Source organism: Amblyraja radiata, chromosome 7 (genome assembly GCF_010909765.2).
Source record: "Amblyraja radiata isolate CabotCenter1 chromosome 7, sAmbRad1.1.pri, whole genome shotgun sequence".
Taxonomy (NCBI): Eukaryota; Metazoa; Chordata; class Chondrichthyes; order Rajiformes; family Rajidae; genus Amblyraja; species Amblyraja radiata.
Genome location: NC_045962.1, coordinates 3,508,982 through 3,535,823, shown reverse-complemented (window position 1 = coordinate 3,535,823; position 26,842 = coordinate 3,508,982). Strand labels below are relative to the sequence as shown.

The 26,842-nt window shown below is 44.7% G+C and overlaps 1 protein-coding gene across 1 annotated transcript in view; it reads left to right on the top strand.

Annotated features, from left to right (window-relative positions):
- The window catches only part of dgkg (diacylglycerol kinase gamma), a 580,221-nt gene extending 553,749 nt beyond the window's left edge, over positions 1 to 26,472 (top strand). The window contains exons 24-26 of the mRNA XM_033023568.1: positions 17,415 to 17,535; positions 18,637 to 18,697; positions 25,586 to 26,472. Of these exons, the coding sequence (XP_032879459.1) occupies positions 17,415 to 17,535; positions 18,637 to 18,697; positions 25,586 to 25,684 (281 nt within the window). The 3' untranslated portion in view covers positions 25,685 to 26,472. The remainder of the gene's footprint in view (positions 1 to 17,414; positions 17,536 to 18,636; positions 18,698 to 25,585) is intronic.
- The last annotated feature ends 370 nt before the right edge of the window (positions 26,473 to 26,842 follow it).

The following is a 26,842-nucleotide window of genomic DNA, read 5'->3' as shown; positions in this document are numbered from 1 at the left end:
TCCCCGGATAGAAGTATCAGAAACAAGCAGGCTGATTTAATAATAATAATAATAATAATAATAATAATAATAATAATAATAATAATAATAATAATAATAATAATAATAATAATAATAATAATAATAAATACTTTATTGATCCCCTCAGGGAAATCCAGATGTCCAGAAGCCCCCAACCAACAAACCCACAGATTCAAAACGAACACAGACAGAAAATACATAGAATACAATGTGGACACTACCTGAGAGCAATAAATACTTAAAAAGACCAATAATTAACAATTAAAAATTAAAAATTGCAAAATGCATCCCCCTACAGCCTAGCGGTCCGAATTATAAAATCTAATGGCTGCAGGGGTGAAGGATCTCCTGAACCGCTCCGTTCTACAGGGCAGGGAGAGGAGCCGGTTGTTGTTCCGTGTGCTCTTTTGACTCTCCAGAATTACATGGAGGGGATGCCCGGGGTTTTTCAGGATGACCTGCACCTTGTGCCTCATACGCCTCTCAAGCACATCCATCCCAGAGTCTACTCTCCCCTCCAGCACTGAGCTAGCTCGTTTAACCAGTTTGTCCAGCTTCTTGTTGTTTTTTGCACTAATGCTGTTGCCCCAGCAGACAACAGCGTAGAAAATAACACTTGCAACCACAGTGTTGTAAAACATGTGCAGCATATCCTTACACACATTGAAGGATTTGAGCCTTCTGAGGAAAAAGAGTCTGCTCTGGCCTTTTTTGTAGAGGGAGTCAGAGTTGACAGACCAGTCCAGTTTGTTATCAAGGTGCACTCCAAGGTATTTATATGTCTGCACCACCTCAATGTCAGCCCCTGCAGCGTTGACCGGCTGAAGGGGGAGCTTGGACCTGAAAATGTTAACCACCATAGAAACATAGAAATTAGGTGCAGGAGTAGGCCATTCGGCCCTTCGAGCCTGCACCGCCATTCAATATGATCATGGCTGATCATCCAACTCGGTATCCCGTACCTGCCTTCTCTCCATACCCTCTGATCCCCTTAGCCACAAGGGCCACATCTAACTCCCTCTTAAATATAGCCAATGAACTGGCCTCGACTACCCTCTGTGGCAGGGAGTTCCAGAGATTCACCACTCTCTGTGTGAAAAAAGTTCTTCTCATCTCGGTTTTAAAGGATTTCCCCCTTATCCTTAAGCTGTGACCCCTTGTCCTGGACTTCCCCAACATCGGGAGCAATCTTCCTGCATCTAGCCTGTCCAACCCCTTAAGAATTTTGTAAGTTTCTATAAGATCCCCTCTCAATCTCCTAAATTCTAGAGAGTATAAACCAAGTCTATCCAGTCTTTCTTCATAAGACAGTCCTGACATCCCAGGAATCAGTCTGGTGAACCTTCTCTGCACTCCCTCTATGGCAATAATGTCCTTCCTCAGATTTGGAGACCAAAACTGTACGCAATACTCCAGGTGTGGTCTCACCAAGACCCTGTACAACTGCAGTAGAACCTCCCTGCTCCTATACTCAAATCCTTTTGCTATGAAAGCTAACATACCATTCGCTTTCTTCACTGCATGCTGCACCTGCATGCCCACTTTCAATGACTGGTGTACCATGACACCCAGGTCTCGTTGCATCTCCCCTTTTCCTAGTCGGCCACCAGGAAGGTGTTTCAAAGTGGATCTCTGGGGTATGTCAGTTAACACAGAGAATGGTTGTTATCTGGAACACACTGCAAAAAAGTACGCAAACAGCCGTTTGTAATAAAAATAAACTTTAATCAGAATAAAAAATATATGCGGAACAAAAACTGTGCAAAAATTCTTCCGACATTCCCAGCAACCATACATGCCTTCATTAGCGAGACCTTTGGTAGGGTTCACATAAATATCAGTATACCCGGCACCTTTATAGGAAGGATGTTGTCAAGCTGGAAAGGGCACAGAGAAGGTTTACGAGGATGTTGCCAGGACTCCAGGGTCCAAGCTATAGGGAATGGGTTGAGTAGGCTGGGTCTCTATTCCTTGGAGCGCAGGAGGATGAGGGGTGATCTTATAGAGGTGTATAACATCATGAGAGGAATAGATCGTTGTTGCATAAGAAGGAACTGCAGATACTGGAAAATCGAAGGTAGACAAAAATGCTGGAGAAACTCAGTAGGTGCAGCAGCATCTATGGAGCGAAGGAAATAAGCGACGTTTCGGGTCGTGTCCCTTCTTCTTCTGAAGAAGAAAGGTCTCGACCTGAAACGACGCCTATTTCCTTCGCTCCATAGATGCTGCCTCACCCGCTGAGTTTCTCCAGCATTTTTGTCTACAGAGGAATAGATCGGGTATTCTGTAGATCGAGGCACAGAGTCTCTTACCCAGAGTTGGGGAATCGAGGACCAGAGGACATAGGTTCAAGGTGAAGGGGAAAAGATTTAATAGGAATCAGAGGCGTAACTTTTTCACACAAAGGGTGGTGGGTGTATGGAACAAGCTGCCAGAGGAGGTAGTTGAGGCTGGGATTATCCCAACGTTTAAGAAACAGTTAGACAGGTACATGGATAGGACAGGTTTGGAAGGATATGGACCAAATGCTGTTAGGTGGGACCAGTGTAGCTGGGACATGTTAGCCAGTGTGGGCAAGTTGGGCTGAAGGGCTTGTTTCCAAGCTGTATCACTCAATGACTCTATGACTTCACCCAACTCGTCATTGTTGACCAGGATACATATCTGAGCTTTTGTCTGCATTTAGCCTAAATCCCTCAAAACCTTACGTATCCATCGACTGGTTCAAATGTCTTTTCAATGTTGTAATTGGACCTGCCTATATCACTTTGTCTCGTTGCTTGTTTTATATATCCACCACCCTCTGTGTGAAAAACCTGACCCCTTTAAACATTTCCCCTACGTTAGAGTAGATTCCCCTAAATCTACACCCCGTCATTTTGGGTTCCAAAATTCTGCAAAAAACTGTATGACCATCCACTTTATCTATGCCTCCTCATAATGTTATAAACCTCTTTTAACCGCCCATCAGCCTGCTTCAAGAGTCAAGAGTGTTTTATTGTCATATGTCCCAGATAGAACAGTAATTCTTACGTGCAGCAGCACACCAGACTATGTAGTATGTTCAAGAAGGAACTGCAGATGCTGACGAATCGAAGGTAGACAAAATTGCTGGAGAAACTCAGCGGGTGCAGCAGCATCTACGGAGCGAAGGAAATAGGCAACGTTTCGGGCCGAAACCCTTCTTCAGACTGATGGGATACACTGTAAACAATATACCGGTAATAAATGAGAATAAAAACCTCAGTATGTGTGTGTATATATATAAACATAGACATATATATATATGTACATATACATATACATACATAAGATAGACACAAAATGCTGGAGTAACAGTCGGGATCGAACCCAGATCTCCGGCGCTGCATTCACTGTAAGGCAGCAACTCTACCGCTGCGCCACCGTGCCTAAACAATGGATTGTTTTAAATTGCAATCTGAGAACAATTATTTTTGGAGGATCTAACATTGTTGTGAAGGCAAGCACAGAAGCCTTTTCATGCCAGTAGTTCCCACATAACAACTAATCAATCTGCCGTTTTGGTGTTCAGGATCACTGGAAATATGCCCCATTCTTCTAGCCATCCTAGCAGGGGGCCTTTATTAGCGACCTGAACTGCAAAACTGGAGCCTGCTTTAGTGTCTTCCCCACCGCACCACACTCACAAACATTTCACCAGATCACAAACAGCTTCTGCCTCTCTGTGATCAGATTCCCCAACATCCTTCCACACCTCTAGCCCATTGTGGACAGTGGACTATACAAATAATGCACTACACTGCTGAGATGCTCGACCTGAAACCTCACCCATTCCTTCCCTCCAGAGTTACTCAGCCTGTCCCGCTGAGTTACTCCAGCATTTTGTGTCTATCTTCAATGTAAACCAGCATCTGCTGTTCCTTCCAACACAATAGTCTGCAATCTGTATCTACCCATTGCACCTGAGTTTGCCTCGATTGCATTTGCGTCGAGTATTATCTGATCTGTTTGGTTCGCATGCAAAGCAAAGCCTTTGACTGTATCTTGGTAATAGCCCAAACCGAAGCCTTTGTCGGTATTTCATTTTGGCCGGTGTTGTTGTGCCGTGTGCGAGGGGCGAGGACAATGGACAATGGGGACCCGTTGTGGGTGAGGAGGGGGGGGGGACAAAAGGGGCAGCCGGCGTACTTTGTAACTTTGTTAGGTGGCCGCTATTTGATTACGCGGCAAAAAAATCTCACCGTGCCTAGTCACATGTTCCATGAAGTCATCCATTTTAAATAAGGCAAAACCTGCAATTGTGCTGCCTACGTTTTTGATCGCCGGTCTCCAAATTGCGGTCGAACCCCAGACCTTTCAATGAAAGAATTCCATCTACGGGCCCACAGCTAATACTTTATCATCCTATCAAATTCCTATGACACCATAAGGTACTTAGCGTGAATAAATGACTTTCAATATGCGTCTGCTGCTATTCGGCGGTCAAACAGAGCAGCCAATTTTCAGACATTAGGCCTACAAACAAGAGGCCACAACTTGTAGTGATGCCTCAGGAGGATATTTATTCTCCAGGACGCTGAGGAGACTCCCTGATCATCCTCTAATTGTGTTGGGGATATTGAGTCCACTTTAGTGTTAAATGGATCTTTTTCTCAGTAGTTCAAGCATAGCATGTGCTGCAAAACACAACTGATTCATTGGATTTTACTCCGGAATCGGCTGAGAGATTAACAAACAGCATATTATCACGTAGTTGGCAGCTATTCTGCCCATCAAACCCATGCTAGCTTCCAGCAGAGTAATCCTATCTGTCCTATTACCCTTCTTCATATTCCCCCGTAGCCTTGCAATTTATTGCCCCTCATTTGCCTACAAAGTACCTCCTTAATTCTTTGCCACATACCTACACTAAGGGATGATTTAACATTGTGAATTAACCTACTGCATCCATTTAGGATAAATTCATAAGTGATAGGAGCAGAATTAGGCCATTCGGCCCATCAAGTCTACTCTGCCATTCAATCATGGCTGATCTATCTCTCCCTCTCAACCCCATTCTCCTGCCTTCTCCCCATATTCCCTGACACCCGTACTAATCAAGAATCTATCTATCTCTGCCTTAAAAATATCCATTGACTTTACCTCCGCAGCCTTCAGTGGCAAAGAATTCCACAGATTCACCACCTTCTGACTAAAGAAACTCCTCCTCATCTCCTTCCGAAAGGAACGTCCTTTAATACTGAGGGTATGACCTCTGGTCCTAGACTCTCCCACTAGTGGAAACATCCTCTCCACATCCACTCTATCCAAGCCTTTCACTATTCGATGTCGTAGGAAATGAGGTAACCAGAGGAAAGTCACACACTAACAAGGAAAATGTGCAAACTTCACACAGACTCAAGGTGAAGGAGGTGAAAGGAGATGAGGAGGAACTTCTTTAGTCAGAGGGTAGTTACTCTGTGGAACTCATTGCCACAGAGGGCTGTGGAGGCCAAGTCAGTGGATATTTTCAAAGCAGAGACAGACAAATTCTTGATTAGAAAGGGTGTCAAGGGTTATGGGGAGATGGCAGGAAAATGGGATTAGGAGGCAGAGATCAGGTATGATTGAATGGCGGAGTAGACTCGATGGGCTGAATGGCCTAATTCTACTCCTATAACCTGTGAACTTGTCAAGGAGGTAAATTCCAGAGCTTTGGCAGCAGAAGAGATATGCAGGAATACAGTGATCTCATAAGATTTTAGTCTAGAGTTAATAGAGTTATGGGAGTTGAAAACAAGGGTCCCAACCCAGAATAGATAGACACAAAAAGCTGGAGTAACCCAGCGGGACAGGCAGCATCTCTGGAGAGAAGGAATGGGTGACGTTTCAGGTCGAGTGTGTGTGTGTGTGTGTGTGTGTGAGTGTGTGCGCGCGCGTGTGTGTGTGTGTGTGTGTGTGTGTGTGTATGTGTGTCAGAGAGTGTGTGTGTGTGTGCGTGTGAGAGAGTGTGTGTGTCTGTGAGAGTGTGTGTGTGAGAGTGTCTGGGTGTGTGTGAGTGTCTGGGTGTGTGTGAGTGTGTGTGTGTGTGTGTGTGTGTGTGTGTGTGTGTGTGTGTGTGTGTGTGTGTGTGTGTGTGTGTGTGTGTGTGTGTGAGTGTGTGTGTGTGTGTGTGTGTGTGTGTGTGTGTGTGTGTGTGTGTGAGTGAGTGTGAGTGTGTGTGTGTGAGTGTGTGTGTGTGAGTGTGAGTGTGTGTGTGTGTGTGTGTGTGTGTGTGTGTGTGTGTGTGTGAGTGAGTGTGAGTGTGAGTGTGTGTGTGTGTGAGTGTGTGTGTGTGTGTGTGTGTGTGTGTGTGTGTGTGTGTGTGTGTGTGTGTGTGTGTGTGTGTGTGTGTGTGTTGTTATTTCTCTCCACTCTTCATTACAATGCATCCATCAGTGCTACATCCTGTTTTTCATTCATGAATTCTTGGCAAATGTGGCCATCAGCTGTGAATGCCCCAGGCTTGTTATTGTTTAGGTTAATGCCGCATATGGAACCAAGGCTCTACAAGGTGCTAACTGTGTTACAAGGTTCCATTATGCATCTCCAGCAAAGTTTCATGGGGATTTTCACTGCACAATACAATACAATACAATCTGTTTTCGTGCTGTATCTCAAAACTAAACTACACTAAAGATGCTGAGGTATTTTGTGTCTATCTTCAGTGTAAACCAGCATCTGCAGCTCCTCCCCACTACAAAATACTGTTGCCCCAATTAAAATAGACGTGAATGATTTTGCTATAATCTACTGATAGCTTTACCTCGGAATGTTTTTTTTAAATCCTGATAGTCCACTGGAAGTGTCCTGTGAACAGATAAGCCATGAAGCAGTTCTTACCCTGAGCATTAGCTTTACAGTTCCAAATGACCAGTTCCCGGATTAACAAGGGGATTACCAAGCAGAGTTTGTTCTCCTGAATGAAATCCAATGCCTTCCCTGCTGTATGTATACATCTGATTCGATTGGGACAGGAACAAGTCACCATTGTGCCACGATTAGTGTGATGTTTGGTGGACTGTGTGGGGTGGGAGGACCCGTTTCTCCTGCCGTGCAGCAGGTGGCGCTGCACAGGACAAAGGGAGATGTTTTGTGTATAGTTTATCCTCTCTGTAGACAGTGTGTGTTCAGCCATTTTGACTTGTCTTGCTGCCAGCATTGAGTAAAGCATTAAAGACGTCAGTTGTAAATTGAAGACTCTCAGGTTTTGTATAGACCTCGAAAACGAACACGAAAATTAGGTTGCCAATATTGTCAAACCTCCCTATTTGACTGAATGTCAAGAAATAAGTCGGCATCCATGTAGTAAGATTCATGAAGAGAGTCAATCATTCTGAGCAATGGGGATGGGAAGTGGAAAACATTGCTTTAGTTTTAGTTCAGAGATACAGCATGGAAACAGGCCCTTCGGCCCACCGAGTCCACACTGACCAGTGATCCCTGTACATTAACACTATCCTACCCACACTAGGGACAATTTACAATTATACCGAGCCAATTAACCTACAAACCTGTACGTCCTTGGAGTGTGGGAGGAAACAGAAGATCTCGGAGAAAACCCACGCAGGTCACGGGGAGAACGTACAAATTCCGTACTGACTCCACAAGATAGATAATGGGATAAAAGCGGTATAAGAAACTTAGTCCAGATTGAGCAAATTCTTCCTTTCATCATCTGAACATTGCATCAAATATTAGACCATTTGTTTCCCTTAAAAGCAAGCAACGTAAATATTTGTTTTCTGACTAATGCACTTGGATAACCTGAAAGGGTGACTTGTTATGATTCCCAAGTAGCTCTCCAATAAGCTATTGCAGCATTTCTCTCTAACCACAAAATAACTAGCACTCAACAAATGCTATTTTGCGAGAGTGTGTTGGTAAGTGAAAAGCCTCATCTGCCTGTATTTGAGAGTAACAATCGATTCCTGGCAATGCATTCAACTTGGACCTGCATGTTGCTGGCAATTAAGGGAATGCTGCATTGCTAACTCCAGTAAATAGCTGAGTGAAACAGACTATGTGGTGGCATTGCATGTACAGAGGGATCTTGGGTTCCAAGTCCAAAGCTCCCTGAAAGTGGCAACATAAATAGATAGAGTGGTAAAGAAGGCTTATGGTATTTTTGCTTTCATATGGACTGGACAAGATAGAAGCAGGAAAATTGTTCCCAATGTTGGGCGAGTCCAGAACCAGGGGCCACAGTCTTAGATTAAAGGGGAGGCCATTTAAGACTGAGGTGGGAAAAAACGTTTTCACCCAGAGAGTTGTGAATTTGTGGAATTCCCTGCCACAGAGGGGAGTGGAGGCCAAATTACTGGATGGATTTAAGACAGAGTTAGATAGAGCTCTAGGGGCTAGTGGAGTCAAGGGATATGGGGAGAAGGCAGGCACGGGTTATTTATTGGGGACGATCAGTTATGATCACAATGAATGGCGGTGCTGACTCGAAGGGCCAAATGACCTCCTCCTGCACCTATTTTCAATGTTTCTATGTTTCTATATGTCAGGGCATTGAGTATTAGAGAAGGAATGGGTGATGTTTTGAGTCAAGACCCTTCTTCAGACCTGAAGACCAGACTTCTTCAGGCCTGAAGAAAGGGTCACCCATTATTCCTTATCTCCAGAGATGCTGCCTGTCCCGCTGAGTTACTCCAGCATTTTGTGCCTTTCTTCGGTTTAAACCAGCATCTGCAGTTCCTTCCTACACATGTAAGAGTCAGGAAGTCATGATGCAGCTTTATAGGATTTGTCTTAGGCTGCATTTGGAGTATTATTTGCTGTTCCGGTCGCCCAATTGTTCGGGAGGGTGAGGATGCTTTGGAAATGCTGCAGAGGAGATTTACCAGAATAATGCCTGGATTAAGAGGTATTACCTACAGGAGAAGGTTGGACAGATTTGGATTATTTTCCCTGGAACACAAGATGTCACGGGGAGACTGATAGAAGGTTGAGTTTAGTTTAGAGATACAGCATGGACCAGCGATCACCCAAACACTGCTTCTATCCTATACACGATGGACAATTTACTCAAGCCAATTGACCTATAAACCTGCATGACTTTGAAATGTGGGAGGAAACCGAAGCACTTGGAGAAAACCCATGTGGTCACAGAGAACGTACATTATTATACAGATATTATTATTATTATTATTATTATAGTACCCGTGGTTAGGATCAAACCCAGGTCTGTGCCACTGTAATGACGTCACGTTGGGAAAAGGGGAAGTACAACGGGATCTGGGGGTCCTTGCACCTCAGTCTATGAAAGTAAGCATGCAGGTACAGCAGGCAGTGAAGAAAGCGAATGGCATGTTAGAAACATAGAAACATAGAAATTAGGTGCAGGAGTAGGCCATTCGGCCCTTCGAGCCTGCACCGCCATTCAATATGATCATGGCTGATCATTCAACTCAGTATCCCGTACCTGCCTTCTCTCCATACCCTCTGATCCCCTTAGCAACAAGGGCCACATGTTGGCCTTTATAACAAGAGGAATCGAATATAGGAGCAAAGAGGTCCTTCTGCAGTTGTACAGAGCCCTAGTGAGACCACACCTGGAGTATTGTGTGCTGTTTTGGTCCCCTAATTTGAGGAAGGACATTCTTGCTATTGAGGGAGTGCAGCGTAGGTTTACAAGGTTAATTCCCGGGATGGCGGGACTGTCATATTCTGAGAGAATGGAGCAGCTGGGCTTGTACACTCTGGAGTTTAGAAGGATGAGAGGATATCTCATTGAAACATATAAGATTGTTAAGGGTTTGGACATGTACATACTGAGAAGGGGAAATGCACTACATAGAAATGACAGCCATTCAGGCAACAGCTTGGTGCTTATGTATTCAAGTGCCTATTCTGAAGAAGGGTCTCGACCCAAAACGTCACCCATTCCTTCTCCCTACAGATGCTGCCTGTCCTGCTGAGTTATTCCAGCTTTTTGTGTCTATCTCTAAATTCTATCTTTCCCTTTCAGTCTACTCTTTCCCCAGAACAGACTTACAGGGAAAATAGAATAACCCTGGGCACAGACATCAGTACACTCTGGATTTTAATTGGAATTATTTCATTGTTGAGAAGAGATAATGTGTTGATGCGGATTTTCAAAATGATGAAAACATCAACTGATATGACAACGTTTTTAACTATATATATGGTGTTTGCATTATGATGCAACCGGATATTAGGGCCATAGATGTTCCATAGATGTGAGAATGAGGTGAGACCTAAATGCTGGAGTAACTCAGCGGGTCAGGCAGCATCTCTGGAGAACATGGATAGGCGGCCTTTAAGATCGGGACCTTTCTTCAACTGATTGTGATGTGGGCGTGGGGGGGAGAAACTGGAAGAGAGGAGAGGCAGAACAGAAGACATATGATGAGCGTTTGTCGGCACTGTTGCCTGTACTCGCTGGAGTTTAGAAGGATGAGGTGGGACCTCATTGAAACTTACAGAATAGTGAAAGGCTTGGATAGAGTGGATGTGGAGAGGATGTTTCCACTAGTGGGAAAGTCTGGGACTAGAGGTCATAGCCTCAGAATTAAAGGATGTACATTTAGAAAGGAGATAAGGAGGAATTTCTTTAGTCAGAGGGTGGTGAATGTGTGGAATTCATTGCCACAGAAGACTGTGGAGGCCAAGTCAATGGATATTTTTAAGGTGGAGATTGATAGATTCTTGATTAATACGGGTGTTAGGGGTTATGGGGAGAAGGCAGGAGAATAGGGTTGAAGCAAGGATAGATCGGCCATGGCGGAGTAGAATTGATGGACCGAATGGCCTAATTCTCTCCAATAACTGAACATATGAAAGCCTGGCAGGTAATTGGGGATATAGATATAGATGGGTTTGGGGGGGGGGGGGGGGTTAATCGGCAGATGGTTGGTCAAAGGCCAGAGATGAAAAGTAGAAGGGGTGAGTCACAAGGATTGAAGAGTTGTGAATTGTGAAGCTAGAGGAAGGAATGTAGGGGGAGGGGATAAATTGATATGTCGAGGGTGGGACACGGGGAAGAGGGGGGTGGGGGATCAGTTGAAGTTGTATCGGAGACCAGAATGTGTTTGTATCTTGAATGCATTTGCCACTAAGAATTTAATTTTCTCATTTTTCACAACATTTTGTGAGTCACTTGTATTTTGACAAATCCTTGTTGTACCTGACTTTGCCTTAAATACTTTCCAACAGAAGCATCTTGGACAACGAGTTTCGTTTAGTTCAGTTTATTGTCACGTGCAGCGAGGTATAGCGAAAAGCTTTTGTTGCGTGCTATCCAGTCAGTGGAAAGACAATACATTATCACAATTGAGCCGTTTACAGTGTACAGATACATGATAAGGGAATAACGTTTATTGCAACGAAAAGCCAGCAAAGTCCAATCAAGGATAGTCCGAGGGTCACCAAAGAGATAGATAGTGGTTCAGCAGGATATCTCCATCTTACCCACAGTCAGACTCAATATAGAATAAGGTGGTGGGGTCAGTGACACAGTGATTGTTACTGAACCAGTAGACACAGCTCTTGAAATTTGACCAAGAACCATGAGTTTTAATACAACAGTGGTGGCTGGGGAATTTAAATTCCACAGATTGAATAAATCTGGATTAAAAAAAAAATCCAGGCTCAGTAATAGTGACCATAAAATCGCTGGATTTTCTTGTAAAAACATTTGGTTCATTCCAAACCAGGGCATCGGAAATGTCCTCATTCTTCAGGGAACGGAGGTTCCCCTCTTCTACTATAGATGAGGTTCTCACCAGGGTCTCTTCTATACCCCGTAACTCTGCTCTCACTCCCCATCCCCCCTTGTCCTCACCTTCCACCCTACCAGCCGTCGCATACAACAAATAATCCTCCGACATTTACGCCAGCTCCAACGGGACCCCACCACTGGCCACATCTTCCCATCTCCTCCCTTTTCGGCTTTCCGCAGAGACCGCTCCCTCCGTAACTCCCTGGTCAATTCGTCCCTTCCCACCCAACCCACCCCCTCCCCTGGTACTTTCCCTTGCCACCGCAGGAAATGCTACACTTGTCGCTTTACCTCCCCCCTCGACTCCATCCAAGGACCCAAGCAGTCTTTCCAGGTGAGGCAGAGGTTCACCTGCACCTCCTCTAACCTCATCTATTGCATCCGCTGCTCCAGATGTCAGTTGCTCTACATCGGTGAGACCAAGCGTAGGCTTGGCGATCGCTTCGCCCAACACCTCCACTCGGTCCGCATTAACCAACCTGATCTCCCGGTGGCTCACAATTCAACTCCCCCTCCCATTCCGAATCCGACCTTTGTGTCCTGGGCCTCCTCCATGGCTAGAGTGAGTCCCACCGCAAATTGGAGGAGCAGCACCTCATATTTCGCTTGGGTAGTTTACACCCCAGCGGTATGAACATTTACTTCTCCAATTTCAGGTAGTCCTTGGTTTCTCCTTCTTTCCCCTCCCCTTCCCAGCTCTCCCACCGCCCACTGTCTCCGCCTCTTCCTTTCTTCTTCCCCCCACCCCCACCACCCCACATCAGCCTCTCGACCCGAAACATCACCCATTCCTTCGCTCCATAGATGCTGCCTCACCTGCTGAGTTTCTCCAGCATTTTTATCTACGATTTTTCCAGCACCTGCAGTTCCCTCTTAAAAAATGGTTTATTTGATGTTGACTGGAGGGGTGGAGAGATGGTAACTTTTCCTGTTCTGGTCAATATAACGTCCCAGACCCATCAATGTGTTTCCTGGCTCCTGAGTTCAAAAGCAATTAGTGGTAGATGGTAAATGTAGTTTATTACCAGTCATGGCCACATCCCATGAACAAGATAACAAATCAAATAGCTCTTATTTGTCCTCAGAACCCATCGGAGTTTCATCCAGGTGGGTACTAACACTTACATCATGAGTAAGGAGATAACTTTATTTCCTTATGGTATACAGCTTTATTATTGAAATAGACAAGGAAGTTGAATTCCTTATTGTAATTGTAATTGATGTTATTAGCCGAGTATGAAAACAAAACAAGTATGTAAATCACACGAGGAATTTGATTTGCCAGCCATAGCAAAAAAGCAACAAAACACACAACCACATAAAACAGCGGCTCCTCCACATTCCTCACTGTGAAGGAAGACAATAAAGTCTTATCTTCTTTCCTCCTTTTACTCCCGGCATTGGGGGAGTGGAACCATCCGCAGTCAGGGTGATTGAATCTCCCGCAGCTGGCGATGGAAGTTCCCACGTCGGGGCGCTCGGAGCTCCCGTGATCGGGACGGTCGAAGTGCCGGCGGGCCTGAAGCTCCTGAAGCCGGTGTGTAGATCGGTCGCGAGCTCCACCATGTTAAAGTCCGCAGGCTGCTGCAGTTAGAGCTCCGAGGTCGATCCCCGACAGGGACAGCTAGCTACACGATGTTAAGTCCGCAGGCTCCCGCAGTTGGAACTCCCGAAGTTGATTCCCAGGAAGAGGCCGCCAGCTCCTCGATGTTAGGCCACAGTGCAGACGGAGATACACTATGGGAAAAAAATCGCACCTCCGTCGAAGAAAGAGATTGCCCCCCCCTCACATAATATAAAGCTAAAGAACACTAAAACAACATTTAACTACAGAATAAAAAACAACAAAGGAAGAAAGGAACGAGAGAGACTGTTGGCGAGGCAGCCATTGTACGGCCCCATCCAGTTATTAGAAATCCCTAACTACTCACAGAGAGAAAAGAGACTGCAGATGCTGGAATCTTGAGCATAAACAGCGGGGCAGGCAGCATCTGTGGAGGAAAAAGAACAAATGATATTTTGAACCATTCTTATTTGTGGCTCAAGATCCCAGTATCTATAGCTCCAATGTCTTCATTTTAATGCTCTACTGAAAAAAACTCTCAAAGTATGCACACTTTTAATAAGACACAAAATGCTGGAGTAACGTTTCGGGGTCGAGACCCTTCTTCTGTCTGAACTCAACTCAACTCAGAGTTGGAGTCTCAACTGAAAATGACCCCCTTTCTTTCTATCCAGAGACGGTGCCTGCCCCGTTGAGTTACTCCAGCATTTTGGCTCTATCCGGCGTAAACCAGCATCCCACACGCCTTGAATAAGCTCTCCTCAACTCTGCAAGATCACCTATCTGCTCACCCTCTGTGATTCCCACAGCTCTCCTGCTCGTTCACAACGTTCCCCCCCACACTCACTACCACGGCCACCAGTCCTTTCTCAGTACGAAGAAGAAACCGAACCTGAGACATTATCCTGAAACATCTCCAGATACTGCCGGACCCGCTGAGCTCCTCCAGCAGTCTGTTGTCTCCTTAAGGGCCTGTCCCACTTGTGTGACATTTGCACGTCACGCAGATTTTGTACATCCCAGAATCCTGGGGCGCCGCACCCGACCGCGCGTCACTGCCTATGTCACCCCGCACCATGTGCACGTAATGAGCACCATGCGCGCGTAATGCGCACCATGCGCGCATCACGTGACACGTGAATGATGTCGCGTAAATTACGCGCAAATGATGCCCGTGGGACAGGCTCTTTAACTACCAAAGTACAAATGCTTTTCCCATTGGCAGTACAATTCATCTTTCATTAAACCAGGGCCTGAAGCCACCATCACAGTTCAGCTGTTTGAACGTAATATGGCAAGCCGCAGCAAGCCCATGGTTAGATTTGTTCATAATAAGGTCATAAGTGATAGGAGCACAATTAGGCTATTCGCCCCATCAAGTCTACTCCACCATTCAATCATGGCTGATCTATCTCTCCCTCCTAATCCCATTCTCCTGCCTTCTCCCCAGAACCCCTGACACCCGTACTAATCAAGAATCTATCTATCTCTGATTTAAACATATCCACTGACTTGGCTTCCACAGCTTCCTGTGGCAAAGAATTCCACAGATTCACCACCCTCTGATTAAATAAATTCCCCCTCATCTCATTCCTAAAAGAACGTCCTTTAATTCTGAGGCTGTGACCTCTGGTCCTAGACTCTCCCACTAGTGGAAACATCCTGTCCACATCCACTCTATCCAGGTCTTTCACTATTCGGTACATTTCAATGAGGTCCCCCGCCCCCCCCTCGTCCTTCTAAACTCCAGTGAGTACTGGCCTAGTGCCAACAAACGCTCATCATATGACAGTTAGCCCACTCTGGTCCTTTAGGCTGGAAGGTGCCAATTTCCCCTTTGCTCCTTCTGCTCTGAGACCACAGGTGCATCAAATCTGAAATAAAAGCAGGAAATGGCTGTTGATGATCAAAACTGGCTTGACTAACTGAAAGGTTACGCTCTTCACATATGGCGTGTTGCTCTGTTGATTTCTTGACTCTCTTAATCAAATCATTTCACACAGGCGGCTGTTCTGTGCATCTTGATTGTGCCAGATCTTTAACAGAGCAATGAAACGAGTCCTCCTTAGTTTATTAGTTTAGTTTAGAGATACAGCGTGGAAACAGGCCCTTCAGCCCACTGAGTCCGCATCGACCAGCGATCCCCGCATATTAACACTTCCCTGCACACACGAGGGACAAATTTACATTGACACCAAGCCAATTAACCTACAAAACTGTATGTCTTTGGAGTGTGGGAGGAAACCGGAGATCCCTGAGAAAACCCACGCTGGTCACGGGGGAACGTACAAACTCCGTACAGACAGCACCCGTAGTCGGGATTTAACCCGGGTCTCTGGCGCTGTAAATCTACCGCTGCGCCACTGTGCGGCCCTTCGCACTCCTACCTCATATCACTGCAAGTATCCTTTCAAGTCGATGTTGAATATGCTTCATTCATCCATTAAAGGGGCTGTCCCACTGTGGCGACCTAATTGGCGAGTTTAGAAGAGTTTTCCCTCACAGCATGGTCGACACGAGGTCGTAGGAGGTCTTCGTAACTCTCCTTCATGCTCGAGAGTAGTCCCCGTGTACTCGAGGCCTCAGCTAGGTTGCGGCGTATTTTTAACATGCTGTAAAATGCCCGCGAGTAAAAAACGGTCGTCATGGAAAAAATCAATTTTATTTTACTCGTAGGTTTAGTCGAATTAGGTCGTAGTAGGTCGGCATGTTAGTCCTAGGTAATCGAGGGTAGTCGAAGGTAATCGAAGGTAATCGTAGTTAGTCTTCATCATAGTCGAAGGATGTCGAAGGAAATCGAAGGAGGTCGTCTTCACTCTCCACTATTCGGTGTCCAATTTTCCCGCAGCTGGTTGAAGCTAGTCTTCAATGTAGTCGAAGGAGGTCTTCAACATATTCGTAGGAGGTTCGCTACATAGTCGAGGAAGGTCGTAGGAGGTGTTCTACTTCGACGATACAACACGACCATGACACTTTTTCACACTCTCCTAAACTCGCAAAATTAGGTCCCCATAGTGGGACAGCCCCTTAAGGCAATACATTCTAGATCATCGTAACACAGGATGTCAAAACAAGATGCTGCTCATCTTTGTGTTTTCACCCAACTCCTCCTCCAACTCCTGGTATTTTAGCCAATTACCTTAAATCTATGGCCTCTGGTCACCAAGCCTCATGTCAGTGGAGACAGTTTCTCCCTTGTCTATTTTTACTTTTGAGCTGATTACCGCAGGCTGAGAGCGCGGGAGTTACAGCAGTAATGATCCCACCGCTTTTCCCTTCTCCCCAGCAAATATATAGGAAGAGGACGTGTGGGATAGTGTTAATCAAAGATCCTATATCGATCAAAATAGTCCACCCGACGAAAAAGACGTTGTACGGTCATGGGCAGAATCATGGGTCATTTTCAGCCCCATTTCCGTAACCGGCTTCCGTCTCCGCACCAAAGATCCCAAAGATACTAGTGCGGAGACGGAAGCCGGTTCCTCATAAAAATAAAAGTTCTCTGGTAAAAATCTTCTCCTCATTTTCAGAATTTTAATTTATGAACACAAACTGTTCCCCCGCAATGTTGATTACACTGCGAGTCGGGTCGGGTTACTGAAATGGATGAAAATAAGGCCCACGTTCCACTCCGTTGCCCACTACACGTCAGCCCATTGCATTTAGCAGGAGTGGTCTATCTTGCTCCGCTATAGGATCTTTGGTGTTAATGTGCGGGGATCGCTGGTCAGTGCAGACTCGGTGGGCTGAAGGGCTTGTTACCACGCTGTATTTCTAAACTAAACATTATAAAAGATGGAAGCCACTGCCGAAAGGCAGCTTTTTGGAACCAAGTTGTTCTGGCTTCATCGCAACTTGTGCGTAGGTAGATTGTATTGTATTGTATTGTATTGTATTTTTTAATGACCACACAGCCAGGCTGGTGGAATTTGTTCTCAGTACAGCTCGATACAGGTTCCAACATTTCATCAAACATTCAACTCGTAACGTAGATATACATACAAACAGACACATTTCATAATGTGTCGGATTTCAGTGTGGCTGCAAATTCATCTGAGTTTTCCTTTATATTTGATCCAGACTTGAGTGACCAGATGCTTGAGGTCGTGGGCCTTGAAGGTGCCATGGAGATGGGACAGATTTACACCGGATTGAAGAGCGCTGGAAAGCGCCTGGCCCAGTGCACATGCGTTACCATCAGGTAGGTACTGCTCATTACATTAAACCCATCACTTGAGCTGATACCATTGCAGCTGTAACACAACTCAGCGCAAACTTGTAAACAAAGCACCTGGAGTAATGGGGTGAAGATCGGGGAGGGAGGTCAGGGAACGGGGGTTCCCCTCTACCATCATAGATGAGGCCCCCACATGGGTCTCCTCGATATCCCGCAGCTCCGTTCTTGCTCCCCCTCCCCCCAGTCACAACAGAGACAGAGTCCCCCTAGTCCTCACCTTCCACCCCATTCAGCACATAATCCTCCGACATTTTCACCACCTCTAACGGGATCCCTCTATTGGCCACATTTTCCCATCTCCACCCTTTCTGCTTTCCGCAGAGACCGTTCCCTCCACAACTCCCTGGTCAGCTCGTCCCTTCCCACCCAAACCACCCCCTCCCCAGGTACTTTCCCCTGCAACCGCAGGAGATGCAACACCTGTCCCTTTACTTCCCTCCTCGACTCCGTTCAAGGACTCCGACAGTCTTTCCAGGTGAGGCAGAGGTTCACTTGCACCTCCTCCAACCTCATCGACTGTATCCGCTGTTCCAGGTGTGGGCTCCTATATATCGGCCAGACCAAGCGCAGACTCGGCGATCGTTTTGCTGGACACCTCCGCTCAGTCCGCCCAAAACATGGGAAATGCACAAGCAATCTAGCTCCTGGCCCTGGCCAGAAACCTACCTATGTTCCTCCCCATACACGTCCCTGACCTCTGGGACTCCCAGCTCAAACTGTGACCTAACGGCTGAGACAGACGCCATGCCCTTGGGATTTCTGAACAATCAGGTGCTGCAGTATCAGTTTTGTTGTATATTCACTGATCTTTTAGTATTGCTGCATTAAAATCCAGGATGTACCATAATTAAGTGGCCTACAGTGGCCCAGATAGGAGGGGGGGTGGGGGGGGGGGGCAATTAAGGATCAGCGATAAAAGTCACCGTTACCAACAATACCTGGAGAATTAAAAAATACTTTCCTGTTTTCTCGTGCTATTATTGTGGTTGTCTCATCCTTAAAAAATACACCTACCTCAAAAAAAAATAACTCTGAGCACAAAAGTAACTGTGTAATTATTTGCAGAACAACTAAACTGCTGCCGATGCAGATTGATGGGGAACCTTGGATGCAGCCACCTTGCTCTGTAAGTGTGAATTCTGCATATTTCTGTAGTTGTGCTAAAATATGATGCACTTACTTCATAATGCCAACAGCCCCTTTGCCAATTAATATTTATTTAATAATACCTGCAAATAAATAAATAACAAGACTAAACCCAAGGAATAAACTACATGTCAGGAAGACTTATCTATATATTCCTAGAATTGTCGACTGTAGACACAAACCTCGACCCTAACCCAGAACTCTGGGATTAGACGTGATGAAGGTTGACTTGTTTGTGTAAGTTGGAGGGAGTGCTGCAGTCCGAAGCACCTTCCAAACAGGAGAGGTTTCTACCAAGTGTGTAGGAAGGAACTGCAGATGCTGCTTTACACCGAAGATAGACACACCATGCTGGAGTAACTCAGCGGGTCAGGTAGCATCTCTGGAAAGAAGGCTCTCCAGAGATGCTGCCTGTACTGCTGATTTACTCCAGCATTTTGTGTCTATCTTCGAGGTTATACCAGGGTTGGTCCAATTTCTAAAGATTATTCGGAGAAATGCAAGACCTGATCAACTCTACCTCCTTAAATAAAACTCTGAAGTGAAGATTAACACTAACAAGAAAGCCAAATGATAGGAGCTTGCTGTGGAAGCAAACTATAGGCTCAGAATGCATGAGAACATTGGTTATGATTGATAATTGTGAAGCCCTAAGAGTAATGGTGGTGAATTTCAGCACAATGCTGCACTAACATCTGGATAAGTCCTTAAGTTCATGTGATAGGAGCAGAATTAGTCCATTCGACCCATCAAGTCTACTCCGCCATTCAATCATGGCTGATCTATCTCTCCCTCCTATCCCCATTATATCTCCAGCCTTCTCCCCATAACCCCTGACACGCGTACTAATCAAGAATCTATCTATCTCTGCCTTAAAATATCCATTGACAGTCTTCTGTGGCAAAGAATTCCACAGATTCACCACTCTCTGGTGAATCTGTCCTCCTAATTTCCTTCTTGTTAAGATATAGTTCCATGGTAGGCCTGATGGCTGCTGTAAAATTAGATTTGTGCCCTTGGGATATGAAAGAGAAAATTCATGAGTGTATCCGTTATTATTAATAATCCCAGTTTGGATCCGGTGTTAGGTTCGGGTTAGTTATTACACCCACGTTCCCTGTGTCCCTATAAATGGATGTAGTGGGCCATAAATGAGCTTGGTTAATACCACATGACAGAGAGCAATATATGAATGAATGGATGAATAAGTTTATTGGCCAAGTATTCGCATACAAGGAATTTGCTTTGGTGCTCCGCCCGCTAGTGACAACATGACATACAGTGACAGTTAAGAATGATACATAAAACATTAAACATTAATAATTAAACATTATTGATTAAACATGTGAATTAAATAAAATACCAGAACAAAAGGAGGCTACAGATTTTTGATTATTGAGTAGAGCTACTACTGGTGGGGAAAAAACTGTTTTTATGTCTGGCTGTGGCAGCTTTGACAGTCCGGAGTTGCCTTCCAGAGGGAAGTGATTCAAAGAGTTTGTGGCCAGGGTGAGAGGAGTCAGAGATGATCTTACCCGCTTGCGTAAAGGCCCTTGCCGTGTACAGTCCATAGAGTAACCATGTTACTCTCACTCCACATTTAGCCTACAAAGCTTTCTTCAGTTAATATCATCCAACTTCAGCAGGGAACACTGAGTGAGTAGTTCCATATGCTTTACACACCCCAGCAGGATTCAAATTCATTACCTACCCTCACTGGAAAAATGAGTTACTGCGGTAGAAGATTTGAAAATATTTACTGGCAGAGTAGAATTTAGGAATCAAAAAGCTCCTTTTCATCCAAGTTGATTCTTTTCTTTGTATCTACAAAAATAATTATCTCAGAACATTTAACTTATTTCTCTGCAAAAAAAAAAAAGCATGATTCTGTATTTAATCCTTCCTCTTGGATTTCTCTCAACTCTCAGCAACCTGGTTCCAGCCTTCTGCCAATTCTGGCCTAGATCTGACCACTTGGACATGTGCACGAGCAGTCCTGGAGTGTCGAGAAGCAGGCTTCCATCTGTTCAATGCCTCACCTTGGTGGGCTGCCCAAGGTCGGGAATCACCATGAACACATTAACACAAACATCACCACTTTATGGTGTTCGACTCTGCCAACGCGGAGTTTCAGGCAACAGTAGCTGAGAATCTGGAAACCAGGTGGCAAGTTCCGGGTCTTGATTACTACCGAATCGGTAGTAAGGAAGGCAAACACAATGCTAGCGATTATTTCAAGAGGACTAGAATACAAAAACAGGGATGTGGTGCTGAGACTCTATAAGGCGCTGGTCAGGCCGCATTTGGAGTATTGTGAGCAATTTTGGGCACCATATCTGAGGACGGATGTGCTGGTTCTGGAGAGGGTCCAGAGGAGGTTTACAAGAATAATCCCAGGAATGAGGGGGTTAACATATGATGAGCGTTTGTCAGCACTGGACCTGTACTTGATGGAGTTTAGAAGGATGAAGAAGCATTGAAACTTACCGAATAGTGAAAGGCTTGGATAGAGTGGATGTGGAGAGGATGCTTCCACTAGTGGGAGAGTCTAGGACCAGAGGCAATAACCAGAGGTATGAAGAAGATGAGAAATTCCTTTAGTCAGAGGGTGGTGAATCTGTGGAATTCTTTGCCACAGAAGGCTGAGGAGGCCAAGTCAGTGGGTATTTTTTTAAGGCAGAGATAAATAGATTAATACGGGTGTCAGTTATGGGGAGAAGGCAGGAGAATGGGGTTAGGAGGGAGAAATAGATCAGCCATGATTGAATGGTGGAGTGGACTGATGAGCAGAATGAACTAATTCTGCACTTATCACATGACCCTTATGAAGTTAGCAGTGCCTAGTTCACAACCACACAATGTAAACTTGCTTCAAGTGTGCATTGGGCCACTGTCAAACTCACTGACTCTGCACCAAGAATTCTCACTGTACATAGTTGGATCAAAAAGGAAGCTTGCTAAATTTACCCCAGAAGCATTGAACTGTTCCTCCTTTTATTAACCACAATGGAAAATGCAAAACATTGTTTTAATATATTTGTATTTTAATTGAGGAATTATCAACATAAATGGGAAAACCCAATTGAAAGTTTCCTTTTGTTACAATGGAATTGGTGACATCTGCTCTGTATAAATGCTGCTTTTGCTTATGGATTTAATCATTTACATTTGTTGTCCATTAAATACTTAGGATTGATACTTAATAAATCATAACCACAGAATATTAAAATAATCTTTTCAGGTTATTCAGATTTTGGAGATGAGAGTAATGTAATGGCAAGTGTTGGTGTTAGGGTACTCCGCTGCAGAATGTGGGATTCAATATTTAGCACCAAGGTCAGGCAGAATTTCTTACATAGAAAACATAGAAACATAGAAATTAGGTGCAGGAGTAGGCCATTCGGCCCTTCGAGCCTGCACCGCCATTCAATATGATCATGGCTGATCATCCAACTCAGTATCCCGTACCTGCCTTCTCTCCATACCCTCTGATCCCCTTAGCCACAAGGGCCACATCTAACTCCCTCTTAAATATAGCCAATGAACTGGCCTCGACTACCTTCTGTGGCAGAGAGTTCCAGAGATTCACCACTCTCTGTGTGAAAAAAGTTCTTCTCATCTCGGTTTTAAAGGATTTCCCCCTTATCCTTAAGCTGTGACCCCTTGTCCTGGACTTCCCCAACATCGGGAGCAATCTTCCTGCATCTAGCCTGTCCAAACCCTTAAGAATGTTATAAGTTTCTATAAGATCCCCTCTCAATCTCCTAAATTCTAGAGAGTATAAACCAAGTCTATCCAGTCTTTCTTCATGACAGTCCTGACATCCCAGGAATCAGTCTGGTGAACCTTCTCTGCACTCCCTCTATGGCAATAATGTCCTTCCTCAGATTTGGAGACCAAAACTGTACGCAATACTCCAGGTGTGGTCTCACCAAGACCCTGTACAACTGCAGTAGAACCTCCCTGCTCCTATACTCAAATCCTTTTGCTATGAAAGCTAACATACCATTCGCTTTCTTCACTGCCTGCTGCACCTGCATGCCTACTTTCAATGACTGGTGTACCATTACACCCAGGTCTCGCTGCATCTCCCCTTTTCCTAGTCGGCCACCATTTAGATAATAGTCTGCTTTCCTGTTTTTGCCACCAAAATGGATAACCTCACATTTATCCACATTATACTGCATCTGCCAAACATTTGCCCACTCACCCAGCCTATCCAAGTCACCTTGCAGTCTCCTAGCATCCTCCTCACAGCTAACACTGCCCCCCAGCTTAGTGTCATCCACAAACTTGGAGATATTGCCTTCAATTCCCTCATCCAGATCATTAATATATATTGTAAATTGCTGGGGTCCCAGCACTGAGCCTTGCGGTACCCCACTAGTCACTGCCTGCCATTGTGAAAAGGACCCGTTTACTCCTACTCTTTGCTTCCTGTTTGCCAGCCAGTTCTCTATCCACATCAATACTGAACCCCCAATGCCGTGTGCTTTAAGTTTGTATACTAATCTCTTATGTGGGACCTTGTCGAAAGCCTTCTGGAAGTCCAGATACACCACATCCATTGGTTTTCCCCTATCCACGCTACTAGTTACATCCTCGAAAAATTCCATAAGATTCGTCAGACATGATTTACCTTTTGTAAATCCATGCTGACTTTGTCCAATGATTTCACCACTTTCCAAATGTGCTGCTATCCCATCTTTAATAACTGACTCTAGCAGTTTCCCCACTACCGATGTTAGACTAACTGGTCTGTAATTCCCCGTTTTCTCTCTCCCTCCCTTCTTAAAAAGTGGGGTTACGTTTGCTACCCGCCAATCCTCAGGAACTACTCCAGAATCTAAAGAGTTTTGAAAGATTATTACTAATGCATCCACTATTTCTGGAGCTACTTCCTTAAGTACTCTGGGATGCAGCCTATCTGGCCCTGGGGATTTATCGGCGTTTAATCCATTCAATTTACCCAACACCACTTCCCGGCTAACCTGGATTTCACTCAATTCCTCCAACTCCTTTGACCCGCGGTCCCCTGCTATTTCCGGCAGATTATTTATGTCTTCCTTAGTGAAGACGGAACCAAAGTAGTTATTCAATTGGTCCGCCATATCCTTGTTCCCCATGATCAACTCACCTGTTTCTAACTGCAAGGGACCTACATTTGTTTTAACTAATCTCTTTCTTTTCACATATCTATAAAAACTTTTGCAGTCAGTTTTTATGTTCCCTGCCAGTTTTCTTTCATAATCTATTTTTCCTTTCCTAATGAAGCCCTTTGTCCTCCACTGCTGGTCTCTGAATTTCTCCCAGTCCTCCGGTATGCTGCTTTTTCTGGCTAATTTGTACGCATCATCCTTCGCATTGATACTATCCCTGATTTCCCTTGTTATCCATGGATGCACTACCTTCCCTGATTTATTCTTTTGCCAAACTGGGATGCACAATTTTTGTAGTTCATCCATGCAGTCTTTAAATGTCTTCCATTGCATATCCACCGTCAACCCTTTTAGAATTAATTGCCAGTCAATCTTGGCCAATTCACGTCTCATACCCTCAAAGTTACCTTTCTTTAAGTTCAGAACCATTGTTTCTGAATTAACAATGTCACTCTCCATCCTAATGAATAACTCAACCATATTATGGTCACTCTTGCCCAAGGGGGCACGTACAACACGACTTGGAGGATTCTGTGAAATTTTCAATTCTCTACAGATCTGTGGATTCTCAGTTATTGAATGTATACCAGGTTGGGAATTTTTGAGATTTAAAAATAAACCAGAGATACAGGGATTGAGGGGGGAGTTAGATTTAGCTCTTAGGTCTAATGGAATCAAGGGGTATTGATTTTGGATGATCATATTGAATGGCGGTGCTGTTTCGAAGGGCTGAATGGCCTACTCCTGCACCTATTTTCTATGTTTCTGTGAACAGGAGCTGATGCTGTAATTCAACCATAACCTTGTTCCGTAGAATGGTAACCAGAGTGAGCCACTTGGCGCTGCTTTATTTTGTTTGTGTGTTTGCAGCAAGAGGATTAGTGGCAGGAGGATAGTGGAATCTGCGGATATTGTGAATGCCAACACTATGAGCGGGAAGCACAAATTTGGGGTTATCTGATTCAACTCTTGACAACCTTTGGGGTTCCTAGTCTCGAAGTGCGAATTTGTGAAAAGTCATGATATAGAAACATAGAAACATAGAAAATAGGTGCAGGAGTAGGCCATTCGATCCTTAGAGCCTGCACCGCCATTCATTATGATCATGGCTGATCATCCAACTCAGTATCCTGTACCTGCCTTCTCTCCATACCCCCTGATCCCTTTAGCCACAAGGGCCACATCTAACTCCCTCTTAAATATAGCCAATGAACTGGCCTCAACTACCTTCTGTGGCAGAGAATTCCACAGATTCACCACTCTCTGCGTAAAATTTTGTTTTCGCATCTCGTACCTAAAAGACTTTCCCCTTATCCTTAAACTGTGACCTCTTGTTCTGGACTTCCCCAACATCGGGAACAATCTTCCTGCATCTAGCCTGTGCAACCTCTTAAGAATTTTGTAAGTTTCAATAAGATCCCCCCTCAATCTTCTAAATTCTAGCGCGTACAAGCCAAGTCTATCCAGTCTTTCTTCATATGAAAGTCCTGCCATCCCAGGAATCAGTCTGGTGAACCTTCTCTGTACTCCCTCAATGGCAAGAATGTCTTTTCTCAGATTAGGAGACCAAAACTGTACGCAATACTCCAGGTGTGGTCTCACCAAGGCCCTGTACAACTGCAGTAGAACCTCCCTGCTCCTATACTCAAATACAGCACTAATTAACAATGATCCAGTTTAACACTTGTCTGTGATATTTTATTTTCCAGATTAAAATCACTCACAGAAACCAGGTCCCCATGCTGCTGGGACCCCCTTCAAAGGCCAACTTATTTTTCTGGAAAAGGAGAAATCGCAGCAGAGATTAAACATGCAAGGAAATGTTTACAGCTGAAGATTATAATGTTACACGAAAGCCCCCTGGACAAAGGAATCTGTTTCTTTTTACTTTGAATATTTTAATTTTATTCAACGTTTGTATCGCCGAATCATTGGATTTAAACAGTGTACACGTGACCTGGATTTGAAACAAAACCCTTTGTACAATTAAAAATGGATGTATGAAGTGAAATCATAAACTCTCCAAGAATGAGTGGACTCGGTCAATACTTTGGTGTTTTCAGATTCCATGTTAAAATCTTTGTCCAGTGTCTTAGGAACAATCATGCAATCCGGATTCATCACTGCTACAGCAAACATTCAACTTCAGCTGTCGTTGTCTGACCAATGCATATTGCCTGATAAATGTCCACTACAGTTACGTCATCATCTCAGAGCTGCAGGCAGTTCTGGTTCAGCAACAAGGAATGTGCATTCTGGGTTTATATACGTACAGATGTTTTGAAATTGCAAGTTCCATACTGGGCACTTTGAATGAAAAGACCATCGTTTCATGATAAAACATGACGTACGTAACGATGAATCGTGTTTCCTGCTGTAATATCATTGCCATAGCTATATAACATCTACGGCAAAATATAATGAAGTGGCTGTGCCGATATTCCTAATATCAGCAAGGACTGAGAAACGTGTAGAGTAAATAGTTGTGTCAACATTCAGAGAAGCTGTGTGTGTGCATGTGTAAGAAAGAACTGCAGATGCTGGTTTAAATCGACGATAGACACAAAACGCTGGAGTAACTCAGTGGGTGAGGCAGCATCGCCGGAGAGAAGGAATGGGCGATGTTTCGGGTCGAGATGTCGCCCATTCCTTCTCTCCAGAGATGCTGCCACACCCGCTGAATTACTCCAGCATTTTGTGTCGACCTGTGTGTGTGCATCATGTCCATGGTGCCAAACAAGTGAAACCGATGCATCAGCTGTGGTCGTGTCAATGTGTAGCTTATCATTCTTGATGTAGTATATCAGTGGCAAAGGTAGGCTTGTGCGTTCTGTGCGTCAGTTTACAATCGCCAGCCTTAACAATGCGCTGAACATAAAAGGTGCAATAATTATTAAAAAAAAGTAAATAGATCTTACATTGTAAAGGAAGCCAAATACATAGCACTTGTTTTTATATTCTGTGTT